The sequence below is a fragment of the Aureobasidium namibiae genome (genome assembly GCF_000721765.1).
Source record: "Aureobasidium namibiae CBS 147.97 unplaced genomic scaffold scaffold_2, whole genome shotgun sequence".
NCBI lineage: Eukaryota > Fungi > Ascomycota > Dothideomycetes > Dothideales > Saccotheciaceae > Aureobasidium > Aureobasidium namibiae.
This window is the reverse complement of record NW_013581207.1, coordinates 1,847,016-1,871,329: the sequence shown is the minus strand read 5'-3', so window position 1 is coordinate 1,871,329 and position 24,314 is coordinate 1,847,016. Positions and strand designations below refer to the sequence as shown.

The 24,314-nt window shown below is 51.3% G+C and overlaps 14 protein-coding genes across 14 annotated transcripts; 7 read left to right on the top strand and 7 right to left on the bottom strand.

Moving 5' to 3' along the window:
* Nucleotides 1-502: 502 nt before the first annotated feature.
* On the bottom strand, nucleotides 503-910 carry M436DRAFT_37755 (YjgF-like protein; the record flags this gene model as incomplete). Its single annotated transcript, XM_013575242.1, has 1 exon — nucleotides 503-910. One exon carries the CDS (start codon nucleotides 908-910, stop codon nucleotides 503-505), a length of 408 nt encoding a protein of 135 aa, XP_013430696.1.
* A 1,573-nt stretch (nucleotides 911-2,483) lies between these two features.
* Nucleotides 2,484-4,103, bottom strand: M436DRAFT_37581 (mitochondrial distribution and morphology protein 34; the record flags this gene model as incomplete). Its single annotated transcript, XM_013575208.1, has 1 exon — nucleotides 2,484-4,103. One exon carries the CDS (start codon nucleotides 4,101-4,103, stop codon nucleotides 2,484-2,486), a length of 1,620 nt encoding a protein of 539 aa, XP_013430662.1.
* Nucleotides 4,104-4,976: 873 nt separating this feature from the next.
* M436DRAFT_39127 (uncharacterized protein) lies at nucleotides 4,977-5,363 on the top strand (the record flags this gene model as incomplete). The annotated part of the gene is made up of 2 exons (XM_013575489.1): nucleotides 4,977-5,042; nucleotides 5,100-5,363. The coding sequence occupies 2 exons, from the start codon at nucleotides 4,977-4,979 to the stop codon at nucleotides 5,361-5,363; spliced, it is 330 nt and encodes a 109-aa protein (XP_013430943.1).
* A 500-nt stretch (nucleotides 5,364-5,863) lies between these two features.
* M436DRAFT_60881 (proliferating cell nuclear antigen) lies at nucleotides 5,864-7,315 on the top strand (the record flags this gene model as incomplete). Its single annotated transcript, XM_013575640.1, has 4 exons — nucleotides 5,864-5,879; nucleotides 6,431-6,901; nucleotides 6,958-7,247; nucleotides 7,298-7,315. 4 exons carry the CDS (start codon nucleotides 5,864-5,866, stop codon nucleotides 7,313-7,315), a joined length of 795 nt encoding a protein of 264 aa, XP_013431094.1.
* A 514-nt stretch (nucleotides 7,316-7,829) lies between these two features.
* M436DRAFT_60880 (Ribokinase-like protein) lies at nucleotides 7,830-9,018 on the top strand (the record flags this gene model as incomplete). The annotated part of the gene is made up of 4 exons (XM_013575639.1): nucleotides 7,830-7,893; nucleotides 7,955-8,167; nucleotides 8,218-8,335; nucleotides 8,394-9,018. 4 exons carry the CDS (start codon nucleotides 7,830-7,832, stop codon nucleotides 9,016-9,018), a joined length of 1,020 nt encoding a protein of 339 aa, XP_013431093.1.
* A 294-nt stretch (nucleotides 9,019-9,312) lies between these two features.
* M436DRAFT_33960 (dUTP diphosphatase) lies at nucleotides 9,313-9,832 on the bottom strand (the record flags this gene model as incomplete). The annotated part of the gene is made up of 3 exons (XM_013575134.1): nucleotides 9,313-9,390; nucleotides 9,442-9,614; nucleotides 9,673-9,832. Coding segments are annotated over 3 exons (411 nt in total), but the record flags the coding sequence as incomplete, so codon positions are not given.
* Nucleotides 9,833-11,347: 1,515 nt separating this feature from the next.
* M436DRAFT_78821 (uncharacterized protein) lies at nucleotides 11,348-11,812 on the top strand (the record flags this gene model as incomplete). Its single annotated transcript, XM_013575972.1, has 2 exons — nucleotides 11,348-11,672; nucleotides 11,733-11,812. 2 exons carry the CDS (start codon nucleotides 11,348-11,350, stop codon nucleotides 11,810-11,812), a joined length of 405 nt encoding a protein of 134 aa, XP_013431426.1.
* Nucleotides 11,813-12,222: 410 nt separating this feature from the next.
* On the bottom strand, nucleotides 12,223-13,022 carry M436DRAFT_69995 (HAD-like protein; the record flags this gene model as incomplete). The annotated part of the gene is made up of 2 exons (XM_013575780.1): nucleotides 12,223-12,277; nucleotides 12,340-13,022. The coding sequence occupies 2 exons, from the start codon at nucleotides 13,020-13,022 to the stop codon at nucleotides 12,223-12,225; spliced, it is 738 nt and encodes a 245-aa protein (XP_013431234.1).
* A 205-nt stretch (nucleotides 13,023-13,227) lies between these two features.
* M436DRAFT_38532 (uncharacterized protein) lies at nucleotides 13,228-14,423 on the top strand (the record flags this gene model as incomplete). The annotated part of the gene is made up of 3 exons (XM_013575376.1): nucleotides 13,228-13,913; nucleotides 14,011-14,112; nucleotides 14,159-14,423. 3 exons carry the CDS (start codon nucleotides 13,228-13,230, stop codon nucleotides 14,421-14,423), a joined length of 1,053 nt encoding a protein of 350 aa, XP_013430830.1.
* Nucleotides 14,424-17,216: 2,793 nt separating this feature from the next.
* Nucleotides 17,217-17,569, top strand: M436DRAFT_37227 (histone H4; the record flags this gene model as incomplete). Its single annotated transcript, XM_013575135.1, has 2 exons — nucleotides 17,217-17,352; nucleotides 17,406-17,569. Coding segments are annotated over 2 exons (300 nt in total), but the record flags the coding sequence as incomplete, so codon positions are not given.
* Nucleotides 17,570-18,157: 588 nt separating this feature from the next.
* M436DRAFT_37634 (ribosomal protein S16) lies at nucleotides 18,158-18,806 on the bottom strand (the record flags this gene model as incomplete). The annotated part of the gene is made up of 2 exons (XM_013575219.1): nucleotides 18,158-18,497; nucleotides 18,730-18,806. 2 exons carry the CDS (start codon nucleotides 18,804-18,806, stop codon nucleotides 18,158-18,160), a joined length of 417 nt encoding a protein of 138 aa, XP_013430673.1.
* Nucleotides 18,807-19,126: 320 nt separating this feature from the next.
* M436DRAFT_60873 (uncharacterized protein) lies at nucleotides 19,127-20,654 on the bottom strand (the record flags this gene model as incomplete). Its single annotated transcript, XM_013575638.1, has 2 exons — nucleotides 19,127-19,170; nucleotides 19,208-20,654. 2 exons carry the CDS (start codon nucleotides 20,652-20,654, stop codon nucleotides 19,127-19,129), a joined length of 1,491 nt encoding a protein of 496 aa, XP_013431092.1.
* An 880-nt stretch (nucleotides 20,655-21,534) lies between these two features.
* M436DRAFT_37376 (TIP49-domain-containing protein) lies at nucleotides 21,535-22,950 on the top strand (the record flags this gene model as incomplete). Its single annotated transcript, XM_013575166.1, has 1 exon — nucleotides 21,535-22,950. One exon carries the CDS (start codon nucleotides 21,535-21,537, stop codon nucleotides 22,948-22,950), a length of 1,416 nt encoding a protein of 471 aa, XP_013430620.1.
* Nucleotides 22,951-23,400: 450 nt separating this feature from the next.
* M436DRAFT_38895 (uncharacterized protein) lies at nucleotides 23,401-24,012 on the bottom strand (the record flags this gene model as incomplete). The annotated part of the gene is made up of 2 exons (XM_013575442.1): nucleotides 23,401-23,589; nucleotides 23,761-24,012. 2 exons carry the CDS (start codon nucleotides 24,010-24,012, stop codon nucleotides 23,401-23,403), a joined length of 441 nt encoding a protein of 146 aa, XP_013430896.1.
* Nucleotides 24,013-24,314: the final 302 nt, after the last annotated feature.

Here is a 24,314-nt window from a genome sequence, read left to right as displayed (position 1 = left end):
TGATGCGATGCGAGGCGAGTGATGGATGTTGAAGCTCTGGTATAATGACGCTGATCCCCCGTTGGCGATGGAAGGTATGTCACGCAGCTGAATGTAATAACTGTTAACATACTCAACCCGTTCGAGAAACAGAACGCAGTCCTTCGAGGGGCATTTCACTCTCTACCCTACTCTGTATGGAAGTCTTAGTAGCAATATGATGATAATTTCAGCACAAGTGATTAGATCTTACCTTGCTTTCGATCCTCCCCATGTGCCAAAGCATGTAGGTAACTCCAAAACCTCTCCCACAGATCATAGTCCCCAGTGAGTCTCTTCTGAGCCTCGAAACTACTGTGCATTTGTACAGTTGCGCGCGTTACAAACCCTTACTTAGCACATGGGGAGGATCTATTATCCCCTCCGATCGTCACATGAATAAGCAAGTATTCTTTTCAAAAGTCGATTGATGCTAACAATTAACAGTCCTAGCCTTTTCAAGCTGACCGTCCCCATTGATCTTCTACTGCTTGCCCCGATATGCTTCAACCTCGATCTCAATCGACATGTCAGGAAGCGCAAGCCCCGAAACACCCAGAGCAGTCCAGGTAGGGCGATGTCCAGGAATACGTTTCTGCATCTTCTGGACAAAATATTCGAACTGCACGCCGATATTCGTCATGTAGGATCGGACAAGGTAGACGTCCTCCCAACCAACTAGGCCCGCTGCCTGAAGCACTCGATCGACGTTGTCAAAGGCATTGTCAATTTGTCCCTTCCAATCTTTGCCGTCCAGGCTACCGTCGTTCGTCCAACCACCCTGTCCTGAGCATTTGACGATATCGCCAACAATGGCAGCTTGAGAGTAATGACACTGGTCACTGAAGACTTGGCCGGCGCCTTCACCATTGAAGTACATTAGGGATGCCATTGTATCGTGCTGCGTCTATGGCAGATGTTGCGAGTCTCGTCGTTGGTCTCTGATCCTGCTTCAGTCTGTGTCAGATCTCAAGAAATGCTCTTTACTGACTATAGAGATTGAGATCCGGTTTGCCTTTTGCTTGGAACAAGATGCTTGAGCGACCGATGTATCTTCCAACAAATCATTAATCGCCCAGTGATACGACACAGTCACTCTATTTATGTCGTCCAATTTGAAGGATATCCAATGCTCAAGTTTGCCCATCTTCCCCTCATTTTCAGCTATGCTGTTGGTGATGGCGTTTTCGACAAGGAAGTCAAACCAGTGCTAGCTAACGCCAGTCACCACCATGGTGAGCAGAAGTACCTGTCCGTACGGCTTTTGGTGGACTTGGCATTTTGACTACAACTGCCATGTGATGACTGGCACCCGATCTGAACACTAAGCTGAGGGACCTGTCAGCTGCGCCTCCATCTCAGCTCTCTGGAATCAGCTGCGCAGATGCTCTCAGAGGCTTCGATCCTTGTAGTGTTCGTACACAAGTACACAGTCGCGAGTGCCTCTCGCAAGCAGTCATGGGTGGTCAGATCAAGTCATCGTCTTTCTCCCCATGTGTCAATCCTTGCTCCACTCTGTATCGCTACCTTATGACTTACCGCTGGCTCTTATGACTTCTCACACACACAGTCTCGCCGACTCTCATCCAAGTCGAAGCTCTTGACATGTCTCTTCGTGTTGGCCGTCTATGAGCTTCATAGACTAGATAGGTAAGCATAGTTTACCTCATGACAACTTTCTGGATACCGCAGACGCTCCCACAGATCTACTCGTGCTTTCCAGAAGTCATTCGATAAAATCTTCTAGAATTGACGATTGATGTCAGCCCAGCCAGCCGCTCGAAATCATTGCATGATAGCTCACTATGTGGCTCGTAGTCTTGCCTTTACATTGTCAATTGCTCTTCGTGTGACAGAGGATTATCATCGGACCTAATCACATCTTGATCGTGATATCCTAGTTGATGGAGTTAGCATGTACGATGTATAGATATCTGTATATATTAGTCTCTTCACGTATCCGATGCCTCGGCAAGGTCCGAGTTCAACACCGTAAGCTCTCCAACTAAGAAGGATCTACCAATTGAATGAACTTCCGAATGCAGTTGGACATCCAGAGCTACGGATGATCGTACACGAGGTAGCTGCTACTCTCGAGAGGTCTGCTTTCAACGGCAGTCTAGCCAGATGTAGCTAGTGTAATACAAGAATCACGAGATCAACTCGATCATGTCCGTTGTCTGCCATCGATGCTTCACGAGAAACTATGGACTACCGTGTGCTGCATTTTCTCCTACTGTTATTATCTGTGAAGCACAGTAATCATTAGACCGTGGACAAGCACAAAAACGTAGAAATTGCTATAAACGAAGGCTTTTGATACACTGGCTGTAGTCGTGTGAAATAATCCAATACCAAAATAGAGTGCGATGAACCCAATAAACAATGTACTCCATTGCTCCACGCTTGGTCATAATAAAAATACAGTCGACCTTTCGGACGATCACCGTGACAGACAATCATATTCATGCAGCATAAGCTGGTGGTGGGTGTTCGGGCTCCTCGTGTTGGTGCCAAAAGCCGCTGCCCGTGGCCTTCTCTTCCTGGACGCGACGAGTCACCTCGGCAGCCATCTTCATCATCCAAGCTTGCTCTAGAATACCACCAGTAGAGCCCTCGGAGTTGAAGCGCAAACGCGAGGCTGAAGAGGAGCGGTCTGCAAATTCCGCCCTCTTCTTGTCTCCTCTGGAGACAGGCTGAGCCTGAACAGCGGATAAGGCAGGTCGTTGTGGTTTCGGCGAAGGAGTGGGAGTCTGGTTGCCAGAAGCCGGTTTCGATGGATCCTGTGAGGCAGAGAAGCGAACATGCGATGTCGGCGTCTTCTGCACGGACTCGAGTTCAGGTTTTGCAACACGGCGAGGAGATTGGGGAGGTTCAGTGAGTGTGATGCTAGGGGCGGGTGCTTCTTCGCTGACGTTACTCGTGACACTATCAGCTTCATCGGAGTTTTCGTCAGGGGCAGTCTTGCGCAGATTGACGACCCTGTTCTTTCTCTTCTTTGCAGCATGCGCCCTTGATCTGCTAGTGCCCATCGAGTAGACTGTTGACGACGTAGACTGACTGGCAAGAGAGGGTCTACTAGAGTGTGTAGGTGCGTCCGAAACATCAGACGACGCAGAGGACCAAGACTTGGGTGTCCCGATAGACGAATGTATGCGGGACAAAGGGTTCGGACGAGCAAGTGGCGTGGCAACGGTCGAAGAGTCCTGAGATTCCTTGGAACTGGCCCAAGCCCGGAAGACGGTGTCACGGATGGCAGGAGTAAAGAGGGAGAGGGTTTGTTGTGATTCGCTCAGAGCAGCAAGGCGGAGGAGGTTCTTCTGAGAAAACGAGGCGTACGTCTCGGAAGACGAGTCCAGAGAGAAGGGAGAGGGATCGAAGCCGTCAGCCCATGAATCAACAGGATCTTGCGGCGGACTGGCGAGAGGGTCGATGGGGCGCTCTGAAGCTTGCACAGGGTCCTTGGCCTCATCGTCTTGTGCTTGTCGATATTCAGGCACGAATGCACGTAGAGAGAGACGGTGGATGATGGCTGGGAGATCGTCCATGAACAAGACACGCAATTGAGCTTCAATCTCTTTCTGTAGATAGTTGCGGACAAAGGGGATGGAATCGAAGGTGGAAGAGACCTTGAGGGACTCGAGAGGATCGTTGCGGAAGACGAGGGTGATGCCCTTTTGGCGTGAAAAGACGAGAATGACGAAGCCTGATAGACGGATGTCGGAAAGGGTGATTTGAATGGGGATGGTGAGGCCCGAGGCAGCGGCCAAGGGCTGAGGAGAGGCAAAGGCGGGCTTGGTGGACAGCGACGTGTTGAGGGGGTTCGCCTGGACACGGGTCTTTAGAGTAAGATAGGCATCGCCTGTGTAGGACATTTTGAAGATGCCGCGGAAACGGTCTTCAGCCAGATCGCCAATCTCGAGAATTTCGAGCTCGGGGGGGACCGAGCCCAGGTTCAGCTCATTGACGATGATGTCGTCAACGATGATTGGCGGCTTTGGAGACTTGTTCAGGGCGGCAGTGAGCATGTCGCGGGCGCGCGACGTGTCGCCGATGAGCGGAGACCAGTTGAAATTGAAGGCCATGGTGGTCGGTCGTGGTTGTTGGACGCAGGTCGCAGGACTAGAGGCTTGTGGTCGCGTGCCGGCGCATCGAAGGGATGGAAATCACTGAGTAAAAGCGGCGTCTGTGTCGTATGGGTAGACTGTAGCAGGATGGAATACGCAGAATCGGCAGGGCGCCGAGGTTTTGAGCCGAAAGGGTGTTTCAAGAGGTTGTTTACTCTGGCAGTTGTGTGTGTCAAGTGATGATGATGATGAAAAAGCAGAGCGACTGACCAACGGCCAGACGACAGCCAAACCAAGAAAGACTTTGCCGACCGATGCTCGCGGGCTGATGATGCATTCCGAGTCCCGCCGGTTCGACCAACACGTTCCTTTGCGAAACTACACAGACATGGATCGTCCTCCCGACTCTCGACGCACGTAATTATATACGGTTTCCTGGAAACAACTTTCCATCTGTGTGAACCAGTTCATGGCCTTTTCTGTTGGTCCAACCGTCGACTGCAACTGTCGCGTGTGCTTACAGGACCACTCTGTTACCCCGTCTCTACACTGTGCTTATAGATGCAAAGAGATACAGATGCCGTCGGTTGTCGCTCGGTAGGCAAGCACGCGCAGCATTTGTTGCACGTGAAAGGCGTGCCATACCTAAGCCCGTATGACATGGATTGTCTCATGATTTCAGGCCTGGGCTGGCGTCAGTTTGAAGAACGACGGGACTCGGGAGTACGGGGAACTGCCCAGTGCTCGGAACTCTGCTCCTTCCGTGTGGAGTTGACCTAGGCGGCCAGCTTGAAGCTCTACCGGTGCACTTCTCATACAACCTGATTGCGACACTCTGACCCTTCCGACTCGACCAATCTCGTCGCTACACCTTACTCACACAACTCAAAGATGCTGGACGAACGCGAATTGACCATCAACCCTGTTGTGCAGGAGAGCATGATGCACAATGCTAGAGTAATCCAACTCCCACCACTCGACTCCCAACCTCCCTAGCTGACCCACGATTTGCAGACTGTCTCCAACATTCGCTCTCTGACTGCTTCCCTCTTTGGCGTCGCTGCTGGTGTTCTCGGTCTTGAATCCTTCCCCGGCTTCCTCTTCTACGCTCTGGGCTCCCTGGTCGTCTCTCTGCTCATCTTCTCTCTTCGCGCCAACGTCCAAGCAAAGTCCTACTTCCACTCGCCCATTTCTGAGCTGTGGATTGGCGATCTTTTCGGAGGACTCATGAGCTTTGTCCTAACTTGGACTCTCTTTTACGGCCTCGTTCGCGCATGATATACCGCCTTTTCGTCGCCATCTCCTCAACCATTCCTCGTCCAAGGTCATCGACAGCAGATCAACTCCACGTGGAAGCCACCCCTTCCGTCCAGGTGGTACGACTCATGCGTCCCGCGTCGTCTCCGGGATACGTTGTAGTACAAGACATCCTCTACCCCCCTGCAACAGTCTCGACCTGAACAGTGCTAAATTGTGGATCGGGCCAACACGATGCAGCGTGGACCATAGACGGATTGGATCAGAACCCAGCAGAGAGATTCCGACTGTCCGGGACCGACAGTGCTGGTAGAAAGAACGCCATCGGAGACGTCGAGTCGGGCCAAGAAGCTATTAGCAACAACGCAATGGGTATGCAATGCTTTTGTAAGAATACAAGGATCCGCAAGACCACACAAATTGAACACGCCTAAATTCGACAACTATACGGACGGAGCAGGAAAGAGGCTGGAACTCGTCTTTTAGAACCATGACCTTGACAATCAATTGCTTTTCTCAACATGGATGACTTCCTTAGTAATCATCTCTCTAAGTGCTAGATTCTCTCGCTCCCACCTTGCTCTCACGGCAACACACCTGTGGAGCTGAGCCAACGAATTGCGTAGTTTTTTCTGAAATGTAGCAACGTCCATGGAGAGTTGATGACTCTCGACGGTTGTTTCCCAGTGGTTACTTTCTAGTGGCTCAAGAGAATGTACCTTTCTATAGTTACCCGCGTGACATGTCTTTGTATGTAGAAGTATTCGGGCTCCAGAAGATGATGCTGCCGGACGGGATGTCACCCGATGGTGACGAAGGCGTAGCTAAAGTGCTGCCAAGCACGGAATCCACGCGACGCGTTTCGCCGCGTCGACTTCCAGTTCTTCAATCCCACTTGCTCTTCCTCTACCATCTTCTTACTCGCAAACAACCACGTAATCCCGTCTATCCAATTCACTTGACAAGACCAATCGTCTGTCACTCTTGTTCTCACTTCACCTCACACCTCTTTTCATCAACCATACATCACCAGTGAGAAACAGCTCCTCGTCTCTCGACATGACGACGGCAGACTAACTCGTCCACAGTGCTTGAGGCACGTCTCGAACAGGCCAACCTTCTGAAGAAGGTCGTCGAAGCCATCAAGGACCTTGTCCAAGATTGCAACTTCGAATGTAACGATTCTGGTGTCGGCCTCCAGGCCATGGACAACTCTCACGTCGCCCTCGTCTCCATGTTGCTCAAGGCCGACTCCTTCTCCCCCTTCCGATGCGATCGCAACATCGCCCTCGGTATCAACCTTGTCTCTTTGCAAAAAGTCCTCCGTGCCGCCCAGGACAAGGACATCCTGACCCTCAAGGCCGAGGACTCGCCCGATGTCGTCAACCTCGTCTTCGAGAGCTCCGAGAGCGACAGAATCAGCGAGTACGACATCAAGTTGATGGACATTGACCAGGAGCACCTTGGCATTCCCGACACCGACTACGCCGCTTCCATCACTCTGCCCTCGGCTGAGCTCCAGCGCATCTGCAGAGATCTGTCGGCTCTCTCAGAGTCTGGTGAGTTTCTCCAGTTGCGACAATGATCTTGGGCACAGCTGACATGGCATGACTAGTCAACATCGAGTGCACAAAAGAGGGCGTCAAGTTTGGCTGCACCGGCGACATCGGTTCGGGATCCGTCACTCTCCGCCAGCACGCCAACGTCGACAAGGAAGAGCTGAACGTCGACATCCAGCTCTCGGAGCCCGTCTCGCTCACCTTCTCGCTCAAGTATCTCGTCAACTTCTGCAAGGCTAGTGGTCTTTCGAGCAGAGTCAAGTTGTGCCTTTCCACCGATGTGCCGCTCATGGTCGAGTACTCGCTGGCAAACAACAGCTACCTCAGATTCTACCTCGCTCCCAAGGTCAGGCAAATCACTTACATCCGGGACAATCACCAGCTAACACGGCGCAGATTGGCGACGAGGAGTAGATGCAGGCTACAAAGGAATAGAGAGCATGATTCTGGCATGAAAAGGTGTTTTTGGCGTTCTAATGATTTGCTTGAAGAGAAGGACCACACTGCCGAAGAGCACGTAAAGGGACTTGAGAGGATGATGAATGTTATTATACCAAATCGAATAAGATACCATACTACCCCACGCGCGCTGCCTATCTAATCTCCAAGTTGAAATTGATGACCCTGTCCGAGCGCTGTCGACGTCAACCGGCGTTATCGCTTATCTCCCCATGGCCGTCATGGTTTTGTGAAAGATAGATGGAGCGAGGGCAGCTTGTCTCTCTTCCCAAGTGACAATCATGGCCGAAGTTCCAGAAACGCACGTTCTGGCAGTTGCCAGCCATGTAAGAGCGCAAGAGAGACCGAGCCTTTGATGGCCATGGACGATGACTGACGGCAAGCAAAGGTAGCATACGGGTAAGAAGCCCCTCGACAGCGACATGAGCGAGCAGACGTCTTACATGCCGATAGCTATGTAGGCAACACCATGGCCACGTTTGTCATGCAGGCCCTCGGGTGTGAGGTATCGGCCATCAACACGGTTCAATTCAGTGCGCTTTTCGCAGACAGCCACGACGCGACAGGATCGACGCACGTCTAACACATGGCCAGGCAATCATACTGGATACAAGCAGTTCAAAGGACGCAAGACTCCTGCTGAAGAGGTGGCCGAACTTTACGAGGGTCTTAAACAATCACGCCTCAACGATTTCGATGTGTTGCTATCCGGCTACTGTCCCAGTGCGGGTGTCGTCGAACAGGTTGGCAAGATAGCACGCGAGACCAGATTTGCATGCACAACTAAGCCTGGTGCCTTCTTTTGGGGTACGTCTAAGGGAGCCCATGCGAGTAAAGACGTAAGCTGAAGAACACAGTGCTCGACCCCGTCATGGGCGACGAGGGCAAGATCTACGTCAGCGAAGAAGTAGTGCCGGCATACAAGAACCTGTTGAAAGATGCAGATCTCATCCTGCCCAACCAATTCGAAGCCGAGTACGTCTCGAACGCAAGCGTTTCGTCTATGCATAGACATTTCACTGACGCGCTCTAGGCTTCTCTCAGGTGTTACCATTACAGACTTCAAGTCTCTCGCCGAGGCTGTCCGTGAACTGCACCGCTCGCACCGTGTACCGCACATCATCATCACATCTGTCCGTCTGCCCCACGACAATGAGCAAGGAGAAGAGCCCGAGCTCTCAATCGTAGGATCTACTGCTGACTCAGACTTCAATCCTCGCTTGTTCCGTCTGAAAGTGCCCGCTTTTCCCGTCTTCTTCTCTGGAACGGGCGATATGTTTGCGGCATTGATGGTAGCAAGGTTGCGCGAAGCATGCCTTGCCGCCGATCTTCTAACAACTGCACATTGGCAACCGCCAGACGAGGTCACAGCGACCGAGCTTCCTCTGGCAAAGGCTGCCGAAAAGGTGCTTGCAAGCATGCACTTGGTGCTCAAGAAGACGATGGACTCGCGTCAGCAAGAACTTGAAAAGATGGAGGGTACTGAACAACTCAATTCTGGCATTGGTGAAGAGGCAGACAAGGACAACGAAAGCGACAAGTACCTGCGCCTGACAAAAGCGGCCGAGGTCAGGGTGGTCAGAAACTGGAAGGACTTGGTATATCCTCCAGACATCGAGGCTTTCAAGGCACATGCTGTCAACGTCGAGCTTGATTGACACCGTGTGTCAAGAAGACCGGGCGAGATTTGAGGTTGGCACTGGTCGAGAAATTGAACAAAGTGCTGTGCACCAAGCTTGACTCCTGAAGACTTGACTTTTTGCTTCTTCTTTTGCATCATGACCATGCCACATACCCCTTAATCATTTCAAACATGACACCGCTAGTATTCCAGCTATTCCTGTACGCCAGTCCCCAATGCTACACTGTTGCCCGTGATATGTCTACAGGCCGTTGATCGGGCCGCCTCCGTTGGCAGGAAGGTTGACAGGAGGGATCATGTTGGCAAAACCGCCGGTCGAACCAAAGCCGCCTGCTCCACGAACACTGTCAGGAAGCTGCTCGACCACGAGAACCTCGGGTGTATAGATCTGGCTAGGGTTAGTCACGTACATCAGGTAGTGGACAGTTGCACTGCATACTCTCTCAATGATCAGTTGTGCAATTCTGTCGCCCTCGTTGATGGCGAAGTCGGTCTCGCCAAGGTTGAAGAGTAGAACCTTGACCGGGCCGCGGTAATCAGCGTCAATGACACCGGCACCAACATCGATCGAGTGCTTTGCAGCGAGTCCGGAGCGAGGAGCTACTCTGCCGTCTGTATATCCTGTCAGGGGGGGGGCTGGAGAGACAAATAGCAGGTCGTCAGAACATACACGTGTCGGCAGGGACAGCGATCGAGATGTCAGTGTCGGCAAGCACCTTTCCTCTGGCAGGCACGGTGGTGCTCTTTGATGCATAGAGATCATAGCCGGCAGCAAACTCACTGCCACGTGTAGGAGCGCGTGCCGTCGCTGAGAGGAGCTTGATTTGGAGGGCTGGCGGCGGAGGTTCGAGGTTCATGTGGGGGAGGGAGGTAGCTGTAGCAGACATGTCTAGTTGCTGGTGCTTGTGCGGAGGAGATTCTGGAGTTGGAGTGGCAGCTGGGTCGTTCAGCATAGCTGTGGACGAGTCAGTACTACAAGATCAATCAAGCTACAGAGTATACTATACACTTACAAGCAACCGAGAGGCTTGGTGCGGGCTCAATATGCTTGACACGCTTGGGAGAGGGCGAGGCAGGCGGCGAAGGTGCTTCTCTTTCGATGGCAGGGGTTTGAATTTGCTCCATGGTGGTTGTGAAACTGATGAAGGACAACGCGCTGGAACGCGTTCTGACTTTCGGTGTCAAAGTGGTTTATCTCATCTTGCACAACTCTTGCATCGCTTGCACGTGAGCTTGCACAACTCTAATACCGCCTTTCCCTCCATCTACCGAGCTGCTGGGCACATGAACAGACACCTTGACCTGTGTTTCAGTCCAGTCTTCCAGAAACATGTCAAGTCATGACCAAGGCCCTGGAATTACTTGCAACCAGAGCAGAGCGCGATCCAAACACTCCTCCTTGATCATGTCTGAGGACCCTTGGCTGCACCCTCACGCTAAGCGTTTATGCTTGAACACTTTCCACCAACTTTATTTCTGGCCGCTGCAATATCTATTTGAGCAGTGAGAGATTGCAGATGCGCCCTGATGCCTGACTCATCACAAAAAGTGCCCGAAATTCCTGTCGCCTGAAGAACCAAACTTGAACGGCCGTTGACGATGATGGGCGTGTGGCTGAACCAGGTTGATCATTCGTCAGCTCTTCCTGTTCTCCGAGCTGCGCAGACCCTGTCGACCTCTCCGCCAATTCTCCAAGTTGCTTGGTCAACTCTGGTTATCTAACGGCCGAGAAGAACTGTCATGCCTAAAACACGTCACCACTACTAAACATGATATGTGCAGCAGCGATATGTCCGGCCGTGCCTTCCTTAATCCAGCTTGCTATGGACTGTAGGGCTGATGCCCGACACCGGAGGCATAAACATTCCCCGCCATCTCCCACTAAGGACCTGTCATGCCGAGTTCCGACCACCTGGTGAGCATTGCTCATGGAATTGTCAGGTTTCCCTCTTGTCTGTTGTTTTGGAATCACACTAGCTCAATCGATCAAGTCCTTTGTGCCCAACGCTCATGTTTCGTAAACGCTGCCAGGCGGCGTGGTGGCTGAGTGCAGTGCCTTGGAGTCCTTGTTCTTCTGGGCTTACGACTACGCCGTGACGCTCGTCATGCATGGCGTCGATTTTAGTTTTGGATCTGCACTTTTTGACCGAGACACTAGTTTCTGCTAAGGTGCTTGACTCTCCGCAGTGCCGTGTACATCAATACATATATCTGCCTGACCATCTGCTGCGGTCAGCGCCTTTTCCCATCTCCAACGAGCAATCATTCAAATTCAACCCATCTTCGCTACATCTCTGGCTCCGACAATCAATCCACTCTACCATCACAAACAATCGCCAACAAACATGTCTTCCACATCCTCAATACACTCCGTCTTTTCCGACGATGAGCTCCCGACATATGAAGAAATTGCACTGCCTCCCAATGTCACTATCGAAGAGCGAGAGATCTCTTCCGATGACGAAGACGACGACGACTACTACAACGACCAATCCGAGCACAAGAGCACCACCATCAAGCAAAGCACAAAAACATTCGCCAGTCTGAAGTCATTCCTCTCAGGCTCGGTCTCAGTTGCTCCTTCGGCCGAGTTTCAGAAATCCACAGTCACATTTGACCAAACTGCCGCGCCGACTCGTCCCAAGACAGACCGCAAACCGTCGTTCAAACGTGAGTACACATCGAGTCGTCATCAAACACTTTGACACAGTACTGACCCCTCAATGTTAGTCGCTCCTATTCAAACATCAACTTTGCAATCGCGCAGAATGGCCATGCGCTCGACGTTACAAATAGGCAATACCGTTTGAGGATGTCATGTTTATCCTGAACGGGGCCTTCTTGATGATTATTATGACCGACACGAAGCTGGGTTTGAGCATATGCAGGACATGGTTGCTTCGGTGTACTTTTTGTTGTTTTTCGTCCAGTTGTTTTTCAGATACCCAAGCATGGCAGGAACCGGCTTTGTTCTTTATTCGCGCGAGCTCTGTTTTCTTGGCGAGTTTCCAGGTCGTGGAACAGGATGGTCAATCTCTGGATGAGTCCAGGAGGTCTGCATGTGGATGTAGACTGGGAGGAATATTTTCGAGTCTGTGTATAGTTTAGTACCGTTTGTCTATATGTACAACAGGCTAGTAGCCATCTCCGATCAATGTTCTGGCAGTTTCATGTATGTGCAGTGTTGATCAATTATAAGCGCAGAGTCTGACGGCATTGTTCACCGCTGTCTGCTCTCGAAGCCGTTCTCCAGAATATCGATTAGTTCGTCCAAGCTGTGGAAGGGAGTCAGGTCAGCGGATTGACGGTTGGGACTATCATGGATTTTGACACGTACCGACTGATGACTATGTCAGTTCTGGGATCCTTCTCAAGGTCTTCTTTGCCTTCGCTTCTGAGTAATACAGTAGCAGCACCAGCGTCATGACCGGCGACGATATCGTCGATACTATCGCCAACCATGATTAGAGGGATTGGTCTCTTCGCAGTAGGTCGGCCCTCTTCGGACACATCTGACTCGCTGATGATGCCCCATTGCTTCGCGATATGCAGAATTCCGGCGGGTGATGGCTTAGCAGGGCGAAAGTCTCTTGTGACAATAGGTGCGAATGCGTTGATGTGGCCTGGCAAATGGTTGCTTAACAGGTGTTCCACGGGCGTGTTGAAGTTTCTTGTACAGATTCCTTTCAGGATGCCATTGGTATCCAGATGTTCCATCAACGTGACGAGTCCAGCTTGCGGGACTTGTTTCGCCATGGCCTCTCGCTCGACATCTTCGATAATCTGGTGAGCCTTTTTCTGTTCATCTCCGGACAGGCTGTATACGTGGTCCAGGATGTCCTCTCCTTTTGTGATTCCCAATTTGTTCCTCATCTCGGTGAACATGTAATTTTGCGGTTCACAAAGGGTTCCATCAACATCGAAAACAATGCCTTCCAGCACCATGTTGCCGTCGATGGCGTCATGACCTTTGCCTTTGCTCAAAGGCGCAAATCGTCTTGTGGGATATGAGCTTGCCATTGCCAGTGTTCTGACGCTGTTGTTTGACAATATCTTAGCGGAGCCGATGGTTGAGCGAAGGAAGATATTCATGAGATGCGAGTATTGTAGTTGAAAGGAAGAAGTTCGGCCAAAGCTTCAATGTTGGAGGTGAAGCGTCAGAGGCCCGCGGGTGCCAACCGTCGACATCATGTCAACAAACCGACAATACTTTCTAAACTACAGCATGATCACTGTAAATTTCTCAGAATCGCCTCATAAACGTCTAAGTCTAGCGACTCGGACAGAGACTCGGGAACTTGTCAAACTCAGGTATCTGGCCGAGGGCAACGCAAATATTGTTTACTCGTTCACGACAACTGCCAAAGATGCACTCCCTGATGGCGTTCAGCGTAAGCTCTTGCGACTGAGAAAAGAAAAGTCGTTCATTCAATCTACCAAGTCCCAGCTTTCAACATTTCAGCAAGAATTTGTTCCATTATTCCGACCTGAGAACCTTATAGAGCAGACTCTGGTCGCAGTGGACGAAGCACTCATCAGGCGTCTCAACCAGGAACTTGAAGAACACGAGAATAGTGAGCTTCGGCAAGCTTTACGCCACAGCGACCGATTGGCGACCGATGGCCATGGTTTGCTGATGACTGACATGACTGCTCGTTACGGCGAGTATCTGTTCGAAATCAAGCCTAAGTGGTTATTACAGTCGCCTGATGCGCCTAATGATTCCAAGAGGTGCAGAACTTGTGCGTTGAGATTGCAAAGGGCCCACGCATCGGCTGAAAGTGCCGTGGTACCGAAGCCGGGCGGATTCTGTCCTCTTAGTCTGGTTGACGAGGATATTGAAGAAAGAGAAAGAGCTTTCCAGAGCATCACCGACGCGCAGGCTGGTGATATATCCAAATCCTCCTGTACGTTTTCAATGATGAGTAGTCCTAAAACCTCTATCATTCATGCCTTGCTTGTTACATACAAGATTTCTCAAAGCATCCATTGACTCGATACTAGTGAGAGACGTTGTCAACTTCTTGGCTGAGAAGGGGTATCAAGTTTTAGAAACTCTTCGCAAGCACCAAGCACATTTTGACAAGCACGGATTGTTAAACTCGAACCCGTGAGTCCGAGGCTTCTCTTCAAGAAGTCTTTCTAATGACTAGCAGGGACACATTATCGGACGACTACTCGAAAGCCATGACACTTCGCGACTGCGTTCTGTTCGTCAAAGGTTCGATAGACGCATTCGAAAACACAGCAGATATCCGTCTAGCCGACCTGGACTTCAAGCATGCTCACCCAGATAAGGTAGCAAAGTGGACGAGTACGGAGAAAATACTTGTAGACCAAGGCTGGTACACGAACATTGAGATCGATGGGAGAATTGACTCAACGTGTTTGCTTACTCGGCGATCACTTCCAACCATCTAGGCAACACTCTGAGATATAACAGTTCTTTGTCTTATCTGCAGTACCACAAGGGGCTTCGAGCAATCCGGGCGAGGCGTATGTGAGCACTCAGATGCATGTTCCCGCTTTTAGCGCGGGCCGTTTAGTTCTGTTCATTTGCATGACAGGAGTATATGTATATTTCGTCTTGCTATCTGATGGTCAGATTATTGCTGTTACCTTCAACCCTCGAACGAAGACTGGCTAAGTGCTTACCAATTAATAGTTCGTCGATGGCCAAGACGTCTCTACCGCAGGACTCAACATCGCAGCGAGTCGAGACTGTTGGGTGCCCATACAGACCTTGTGGTCCACAGGGGCCTGCAGGCCTGCGAGCAGAGTCACCGAGGATAGAGCCCGTCCCTTGATAGCGACTCCGGGTTCGGAGCTCTGGCGATGATGTTTATGATTGTAGCCTCTGCTTCTTTGATATCTTCGGATTGAATCGGCCTTGCACTAGGCTCGGCAGTCGTTAGGGTGTGGACGAGTCTTGCGATTGTCGGATCGATTTAAGATCTTGCTTGTCGAAGACGGTATGCAGCACCGTCGCTACAGAAGCTGAAGGTGCAAGGTACGTGTAGAGCATTGAAGATCATGACCAGGTGTACGAGGCGCGAACAGTGACCATCCAATGTGATTTCGAGCCGATCCATATGTATGAGGTGTCAGGGGTTTGTCACCGCTGCAGGACCATAGCCAGATCGATGTTGCTGCTGTCGAGTGTCAGGGAACTCGAAAATACAATTGGCGGATAGATCCTCCTGCCAGCTGTTTGCCTGGTTCAACGCAAATGGTCGAATGTAGAGAGGGAGGACCGATTGGGCATATCCCGTGACTGGTTGGACATATCATGTTGTATCGACCGGACGTGTCGGAGCCTTTTTGCCTGAGAATCCATCACACTATACTTCGGTACGATGCGGTGGGGTGGAGAGTGGTTCCATGTGCACCTGCCTTGCTCGTTCAATCTCTTATGGGGTAAGTATCTCTTGGTGCAAATTGATTGTTGCCGGATCTCGTCGTCCGGCAAATTGAACACCTAGTTTTCTACTCGAGGTTTGAGTGGTTAAATATACTGCTGGTGTTTCGTCACCTGCTTTAGAACTGCAGACTTGACCCACTATCGACTTCGTACTCGTTCCTCTCGGATCGTTTCTTGCTATGTTTATCGCCAAGCGCTTGGTCAGGCATTGATGCTGAGCCCTGTCATTGAATCATCATGGCGAAGTTGCTCACAGCCTCCTGCTCCTGCTGGCCGACAAAAAAGGACAAGATCATCGCCAGCCTGACCATTTGTTGTCGGTATGATAGTTCCAATTGCTGCCAACCTTCGCAAACACATCAACTACTTATCCATCTCCTACCTTGGTTCAAACCCACCTAGAATCGTTCAGTCATAACTGTGGCCTCGTCACAAGATACTGATACAGACCCAATCTCGACACTATACACTCTTACACCCATCATGAGTACTTTCGCGCAACATCCAAACAACGCCACCCTGAACATACCTCATTCCGTTATGCAAGAAGTGAATGCCCAGCCATACGTGCCAGCTCAAACCAGTGAACAGCAGATGCTTGGTCGTCAGCGTTCAACACCACGCATGCAGCCATATACCGACCAAGATCGACGATATCAGCAGTCTGGATATGTACAGCAAGCAGACCGGCTGCCCAGGTACGACCAACGTCCCACCTACCTAGCTGCGTGTTCGTATGGTCCAACAACGAGCGGGTTCGGCTACGCTCAACAGCCCCGACCTTCTCTGCATCAGAGGCACAGCGAATCGAGTCTCCGTTCTGCACGTTCCCACAAGTCGACAAACTCAACAAACTCGCATCAGTCACATCAATCAGCGAAGCCAGCCCACTCGCCTCGATCACGCCGTTCTCGTCACGGTGTGGATCGTGAGCTCAGACGTCGTAAGAAGGAGAAGGATATAGACGCTAGGCCGACGATGGGAGATAGCGTGATGCTCGTGGTTAACCACTTCCGAGATCTGCTGTCTGGCGATAAACATTGATCGTGTTGGCAGAGATTGGGGGGTTGACGAGTACGATTCATGATGGGCGTTTGGAGAGTGCTAGATTGTTACCGAATCATACCTACGCGTATCTATATTCTTTGTCCGGCTCGGACACTTGTATAGACCTTCTGCTTCCCGTTGCTCGTGTTGTAGATGTGGAAGTTGAGTGTCTGCTTCGAGCGGTACGTGTTTTCCAGGATAGCATGGCCGAGCGCCTTTGCAGTAGTGACGGGACGAGCACTGCGAGTTAATGAGTGTTGTCGCGGAGCGTGCACGGACGGCTTTCTGCACTTTGTCGCATCATACAAAGTCCGAGATCACAATTGTCGTTTGAAGCCAGCGGAATAGAGCGCTTTCCGCTTAGCTGCCTGGGTACGTGATTTTCGGCAGCCTACAACTCACAGATCTTGGTCGCTCCTCCCTTTGTTTAAAAGCCTCCGCCCCCCACCCACTTTGTTCCACCTCAGCCTTTCAGTCCCTCTCCAATACCAAATCATCAACCAAGTCGTCAGACATCATCTATTCCATCAACACAACTTCTTCTAACTCCACAACAATTCACACATCATGTCTGGACGTAAGTTATTATATTACACACTCTTCTATCACCACCACGTCGTCGCTGTCGCCGCCGCCGCCGTCGCTTTGCTTAGCGGCAACGCGTTGTCGCGTCGGCCTCTGTCCGCCCCACTCCACCACATCATCACAACATCTCTTACACCTTTACTAACATTGCTATCACAGGTGGTAAGGGTGGCAAGGGTCTCGGAAAGGGTGGTGCCAAGCGTCACCGCAAGATCTTGCGCGACAACATCCAGGGTATCACCAAGCCCGCTATCCGTCGTCTCGCTCGTCGTGGTGGTGTCAAGCGTATCTCTGCCAGTAAGCTCACCTCACTCCTCTCGTCCCAGTTACGTGTTACTGACCCTCTGCAGTGATCTACGAGGAGACCCGTGGTGTCCTCAAGACCTTCCTCGAGGGTGTGATCCGTGACGCTGTTACCTACACCGAGCACGCCAAGCGCAAGACCGTCACCTCTCTCGACGTTGTCTACGCCCTCAAGCGCCAGGGCAGAACCCTCTACGGTTTCGGTGGTTAAACGCTGCCTTCCAACTTGGACATGGTTCCCGCCTCTGGTTCTCTTCTTTTCACGAACTTCTTTGCTTGCTACTACCACTTTGCTTTTCACACTCAAACGGCGCGAGGATATGTGAGCATGTCATCGATGCAGCCACTGGGACACGGTTTACGGAGTTATCACGGATACATGGGTCATGAGCAAAGGAACATGCTCTTCTTCAGATGAAGGAATGTCTATCAAATCAAACGAATCAAACGTGAATGGCGCATAGCCTTCATGCATTATCAACTTCAACACATGGCGTGCCAATTCTCCCTTGTCTGCATTTTGATTTTGTACAGTTCACCAGTTGCCACGAAGCAATCTGATCTGCTCTTCGAGCTTTCATGCTAAATGGAAGCATTGTCGCTTCATCTTGATTCTCCAACCGATTCCATAACGCCTTTTTGCCATGCAATCCCAGTAGATATACCCTCTTTCTTCCCAATCGTACACAGTAGACGCAGGACACGAATTACGAAATTCATGCAGCAGTACCCTCCTTGTTGATGTCCTGTCCTGGCCTGTACTTGGGCTCCATGAGACCGATCTGTTGTGAAATACTTGTTAGCAGATGCTCTTTCCAGGATCGTTTCCCTTTTTGATTGTCTCTTCGAGAGTCCTCGCGACTCTGTGCTCGTATCTTCTTCTCTTCCGTATTCTCATCGCTCGTATCTTCTTCTCTTCCGTATTCTCATCGTCTGCTGGTGGAACAGAACTGACCATGCTGAGCAACCTCCAAGCGGGTTCACTCGGTTGAGCGCCAACACCCAACCAGTACTTTGCGCGGTGGATATCGAGCTTGATGTCCTTGAACTTCTTGGCCGTCTCGTTGCCGTCGGTAGGGGTTTTCGGGATGGGATCGTATGTGCCGAGGACTTCGAGAGGTTTGCTGCCGCGTGCGGTTCTGTATGTTGGGGATTCGCTGTCAGATATGGTTTCCTTCTTCTTCTTCTTCTTCTTCTTCTTCTTCTTCTTCTTCTTCTTCTTCTTCTTCTTCTTCTTCTTCTTCTTCTTCCTCCTCTTCTGATGTTTCCTTTTTCTGCATGACGGGGTGCTAGGGTGGACTGGAGGGAATTCCGCAATGATCGAGGGAAGAGGGTGTTTCGGCTTGTGCGCGCGGAGGGGTTTGAGCGTACCGGGCATGGGCGACGACGATGTTGTAGAAGGGCGCATGGCGCTTGCCGAAGCGCGCGAGACGGATTTTCAGAACCATGGCGAAATGGGTTTGATGTGTTGTTTATGGTTGTATCGCGGAGACTATCTATCGCCGCTGCAAAAGCTGATGGCTTTCGCGATGAGTGAACAAACGCCAAGAACAGCCATTCCCCAGTGGTTGCGGCCGTCAACCTTCACTTCACGCTTGCTTCACATTCCTTTCACTCTGTCACTCTGCCTTTCACTTTCAATCTCAATCAGTCACATGATCAACTTCTAGGTCAGATGACAAACCCTCGTCTTGATTGTCGAATCTATGTTACATCATGTGATCTGCTGGTATACAAGTACATTGTTCCAACAGGATACGAAGATCGTTCAACCCATGCTACCCCCTGACTGTTGAGCAAAGATAAGTAAATCTGCAACTTTGTTTTGCTTACGAGCGTATGTACTTACTGCCTCTGAGCTCCGTAGCCATTGCTTCAATCCTTGTATGGATGTTGTTGAAAGACTCATGGTGGGTTTTGCAGATGGCTTCGACTTTGCTTTGCCGTTGTACGATACCCCTCAACTCATTAGGGACGCCGTATGCTTGACGGAACTGAGAGTCCATCTGTCTATACAGTTCATCTGTGGTGACCGAATTGAGCCGCACCTCATGCCTTTGTAGGAGATCGATATGTGTCTCAACAGTCCTACTGATGTAGTCCAGCTGGGGCTTCAAGTCCTCTGGGACCCTTTCCAAGGTTGCTCGTTTGACTTCATCCACGGCAGTCTGCAATTCGTTCAACTTGGCGTGCATTTTGTCCAAGTCTGTTCGTAATTCATCGAGCTGTTCGAAGATCAACGAATCCTCTCCCTTAGCATCTTCTTTGAGTTCTGCCACTGAATGTTCGGCTGCTTTGAGTCTACTCTCGATGTTTCCAAGGAAAGGGTCAGGAGGGTGGAGGGCTGGCGAAACAGATGGGTGAACGGCTTGATCCTTGAGCTCCTGCTGCAATGATTCGACTTTTTGTCTGTAGAGCTCAAGACTTTGAGTATGCTCTTCGTGGCTTGCTTTGCTTTTGTAGACATAGTCGTCAAACGCTTTGTGTCTTGTTTTGCTCTTGTCGATCTCGGTTTCCAAAGCGGAGCAACGGGTCCTGAAGCTCAGTCGATCCTTAGCCGTCAAGTCTTCTAAAGACTTGTATTTCCCGCATGTGGCATCGATGGTCTTGGTCGTCCTTCGGCTGATGTTCTCGAGATCATCTAGGCGATTTTCGAGCCGTTTATTAGCTCGCATCTCGCGGTCAAGATCGTTCTCCACTCTCATTAATGCTTTGTTCATCTCATTGTTCTGTTCACGCAATTGCTCCATCTCGTGCGCGTCTGCACGGTTTGCGCGAAACTGGTCTTTTAGTCTGTTGAACTCGGAGCGCGACACGCAATCCTGATGCTGATGCGGTGCCGGACCTGGTTGGAAGTGTGCCTTGAAAGCGTCTAACAACAATGCCGTAGCCTCTGCCGTCTGGGCCTCGGTTGTCTCAAGGTCTTTTCGAGCCTGATTTAGTCGAGTGGTTTTCTGGATTTCAAGAGCAGGAAAGTCCTTGTGTCTCGGAAGCATATTCTCGTAGTCTGTTTCAACGTTTTTGCAATGCTGACTGCTCTGAGCGTGTTTGAAGACGGCCGTTACGAAAGCCTCGATGACTTTTGGAATAGCTTCCATGTTATCGGGTGTGAGTGGTTGGTTTGGTTGTTTGGACTGTGAAAATGATGACCGTCTTGAACTCGAGTTCGAGGCTCGACCGCCGTTGCTCATGGATTGGTAGGTTGTGGCATCATCCCAGCGGGCGATTTTTCGACCCGATGGATTTAGATCTGGCGAGTACGTAGGGTGTGAACGTTTCAAACTCTCGCCAACCATGTTGATATGGTCGAGCTAGACAAGATCAGTAAGTATGTTGCACAAGGGACAGACTCGAGAGCGGTTTGGCAGAGTGGCAGTGCTTGATAAGAGTGGTTGAAAGGTCAAGACTGATTGAATCAATCAGGATGCAAGACAGCAGATTTTGAGTAAGTGAAGAGGTTCATGTAGTAGAGTGAAAGTGAGAGCGAACTTACTTGAGGAATAGAAACTGACGAAGGTCAAAGTGATTAAAGGCGTTTGTCAAGGAACATTTATGGTAGTAGGCCGTGGCATGGATGGAGCCAAAAGGCGGGGCCAAAACGGGAAATGTTGGTTTGACGCGCAGGGAGGAAGTTCAAGCACGCGGCCGGTGTTGCACAACAGAAGATCGAGACTGGGTAGGGTGATTGAGAGACGAGACTTGGGCAGAGAAAATGGTGTAGGCGTGTGCAATTACTCGATGAGGTTGGCCGATGGATTGGAAAAGCAGTACGGATACTTAGGTATTGCGAAGGGTCTTGGAACGCTGGACTGTGTGACAGGATGCCCAGGACTGAGTGAGTGTGTGCAGCAAGTGAACTGGCAATTGTTGAATTGCTCGTTCCTCGAGTGCAAGAAGCAGGTGAAGGCAGTGTAGGTAGCGAAGGCAGTGTAGGCAGCGAAGGCAGTAAAGCGTGGCGCGTAGAGTAGATTGACCGCGTCGGCTTGAGCCGCGCTGAGATGCGCAAGGTGCCGAGTGCTGCAACAAGACCAACCTGTCGCATCCCATCTCAAACGCATCCACAGCTTCAATTGCCCTTCCGCATTCAATCGCGCCCGTCCATCTACCGCTCCATCTCCGACTTCAGCTACACGTGCATATTCTCCTTCGCGGCACGAACCCATAGACGCAGTTGCAATGGCGGCGCAAATCTCGACCATCGCCGAATCCAAAGAGGTCCGCGGCCTCAACCTCATCGCCGCCCACTCCCATGTTCGCGGTCTAGGTGTCCAGCCAGACACTCTAGCTCCCAAGCCTGCCGCCGAGGGTCTGGTCGGCCAGCAGAAGGCTCGCAAGGCTGCTGCTGTTATTCTGCAGATGGCTCGCGAGGGCAAGATTGCAGGCAGAGCTGTACTTATCGCCGGTCCCCCTTCTACCGGAAAGACTGCTATCGCCATCGGTATGAGCAAGGGCTTGGGCGAGGATGTTCCATTCACCATGCTGGCTAGCAGTGAGATCTTTTCGCTCGAGATGAGCAAGACCGAAGCTCTGGAGCAGGCTTTCCGCAAGAGCATAGGAGTCCGCATCAAGGAAGAGTCTGAGGTCATTGAGGGAGAGGTTGTCGAGATTCAGATCGATCGCAGTGTCACTGGCGGCAACAAGCAGGGAAAGCTCACCATCAAGACAACCGACATGGAGACTCTGTACGACATGGGCACCAAGATGATCGACAGCATGACCAAGGAGAAGGTCCAGGCCGGCGACATCATCTCCATCGACAAGGCTTCCGGTCGCATCACCAAGCTCGGACGCTCCTACACACGCTCGCGCGACTACGACGCCATGGGCCCCGACACAAAGTTTGTCCAATGCCCCGACGGCGAGCTTCAGGTCCGCCGTGAAGTCGTACACACCGTTTCCCTCCATGAGATCGATGTCATCAACTCGCGAACCCAAGGTTTCTTGGCTCTGTTCAGCGGTGATACTGGTGAGATCAGATCCGAGGTCCGCGAGCAGATCAACACAAAGGTCGCCGAGTGGAGAGAGGAAGGCAAGGCCGAAATTGTGCCTGGTGTCTTGTTCATCGATGAAGTCCACATGCTCGATGCTGAGTGCTTCTCCTTCATCAACCGCGCCCTCGAAGACGAACTAGCACCCATCGTCATCATGGCCAGCAATCGCGGTCAAACACGCATCCGTGGTACCAGCCACATAAGCCCTCACGGTCTGCCGCTGGATTTCCTGGACCGCCTCGTCATCATCAGCACACAAGCATACTCGCCCGACGAGATCAGAGAAATCCTGAGCATTCGCGCACAAGAAGAGGAGGTCGATGTGTCGGCCGACGCTCTTGCTCTTCTCACAAAGATTGGCCAGGAGACTGGGCTGAGATATGCCAGCAACCTCATCACCACCTCACATCTACTGGCACAAAAGCGCAAGGCAAGAGAGATTGAGGTCTTGGATGTTCAGAGGAGTTTTGAGCTGTTCTACGACCCCAACCGTAGCATGAAGTTTGTCGCCGAGTTCGAAAAGAGATTCATTGGTGACGAAGGTGGTGTCGAGCTGGGTGGCATGAACGGAAACCCAGATGCCATGGAGATTACTGCCTAGATTAGTGCGCAGGACACGGTCCAGACGACTGCATGTAAAGGGCGTTAAAGGAGTCACAAAAAGAATCGGAATACCAAGGCTAGCAGGGCAATGTAATGGAGGTTTATTATAGATGGCAAGAAGCGTTGGCTTCAGCATATCTGAGTTTGGGATTTGAGCGTGCAGATGTCATAAGGTCGTGTCTATTAAATGCTGTATGTGCTGGTGCATGGTCTCGTCTAGTTCAGACTCTGAGAAGGGAATGGCAGTCATTCGTCATATGTACATGCCTAGAGTTTCCCTGGCAGGTTGAGTGAAAGCGATACTGTACAGCTGGAGGCGGTAGAGCTGCATCCCTGGTTTGTTCCGCCTGTCGCAAAACACCATCTCCAAATATCAAATCCCTAGAGCAGGGAAGAAGAAAGCGCAGAAACGGCATGCTGGGAACAAGTGTCAAGTAAGAAAAAGAAATCAGAGGCTCAGCCTGTCAGCACTGAGGCGATCAGCACTCGTGTCGCGGCGTACCATGCTGAGCTTGTAGAATCTCTCTTCGCCTGCAGCGGTCCTGCCGCCAACGTACCACTTCTCAGCTCCAAGAACGTCTCTGTAGCCCATGCCGCCTTCAGAACTACTGTCTGACCCTCTGCGATTGCGCCTAGCCTCTGAAGCTGTTGGATAACTGGGCGGTGGACGATTCGGAGGGCCATATACAGGCATGCCTGCCGAGTTTAGACCCAGTCCGGGAGAAGGAGGAGATCTTGGACCGTGGGTGAGCGGCGAGACGTTGTGTTGTAGAGGAGATAATGCTGAGTGAAGGGGTGTAGGCTGGACGGGGGTGGTAGTGGGTTGATTGGAAGATGGCGTCTTTGAATTGATGGCACGAGGAGCCGAAGCGGAGGTCGGAGAAGATTGAGCAGGATTTATTGCTGGAGTCGATGACCAGACAGTCTGGGAGTGTGTAGAAGCAACAGCTACGGCGGCTGAGGAAGTGGTCGAGATGGATGCATTTGACTTTGGTAAGGTGGCAGAGTGGGCACGGAAAGTGGCCCAGAAGTTTGAGAAGAATGGGCGGTTACTGCTCATGGCTGGCACACTGGGACCGTCAGGTCATTTCTGCTCCCGGATGCGAGTCGAAGAGGTGGATGGTAGGCGGCGATGTGGACAGGGACGACTGCGCGCCCGTTGAGTCCTGCGTCGACGTCAACGTCTCTGCTGCAGCAAGAGGTAGATGAGAGCAAGCGGGCGGGCTGCTCATGTACTGTATGTATGAGCAAAGGATTACCAAGTGCGGGCAGAAACGGATCTAAGGTACATCGACAATCGACAATCGACATGGCCTTGTGGGCAGGACGAGGGGTGCCCCGGATTTTGTCGGCTTCCGTTTT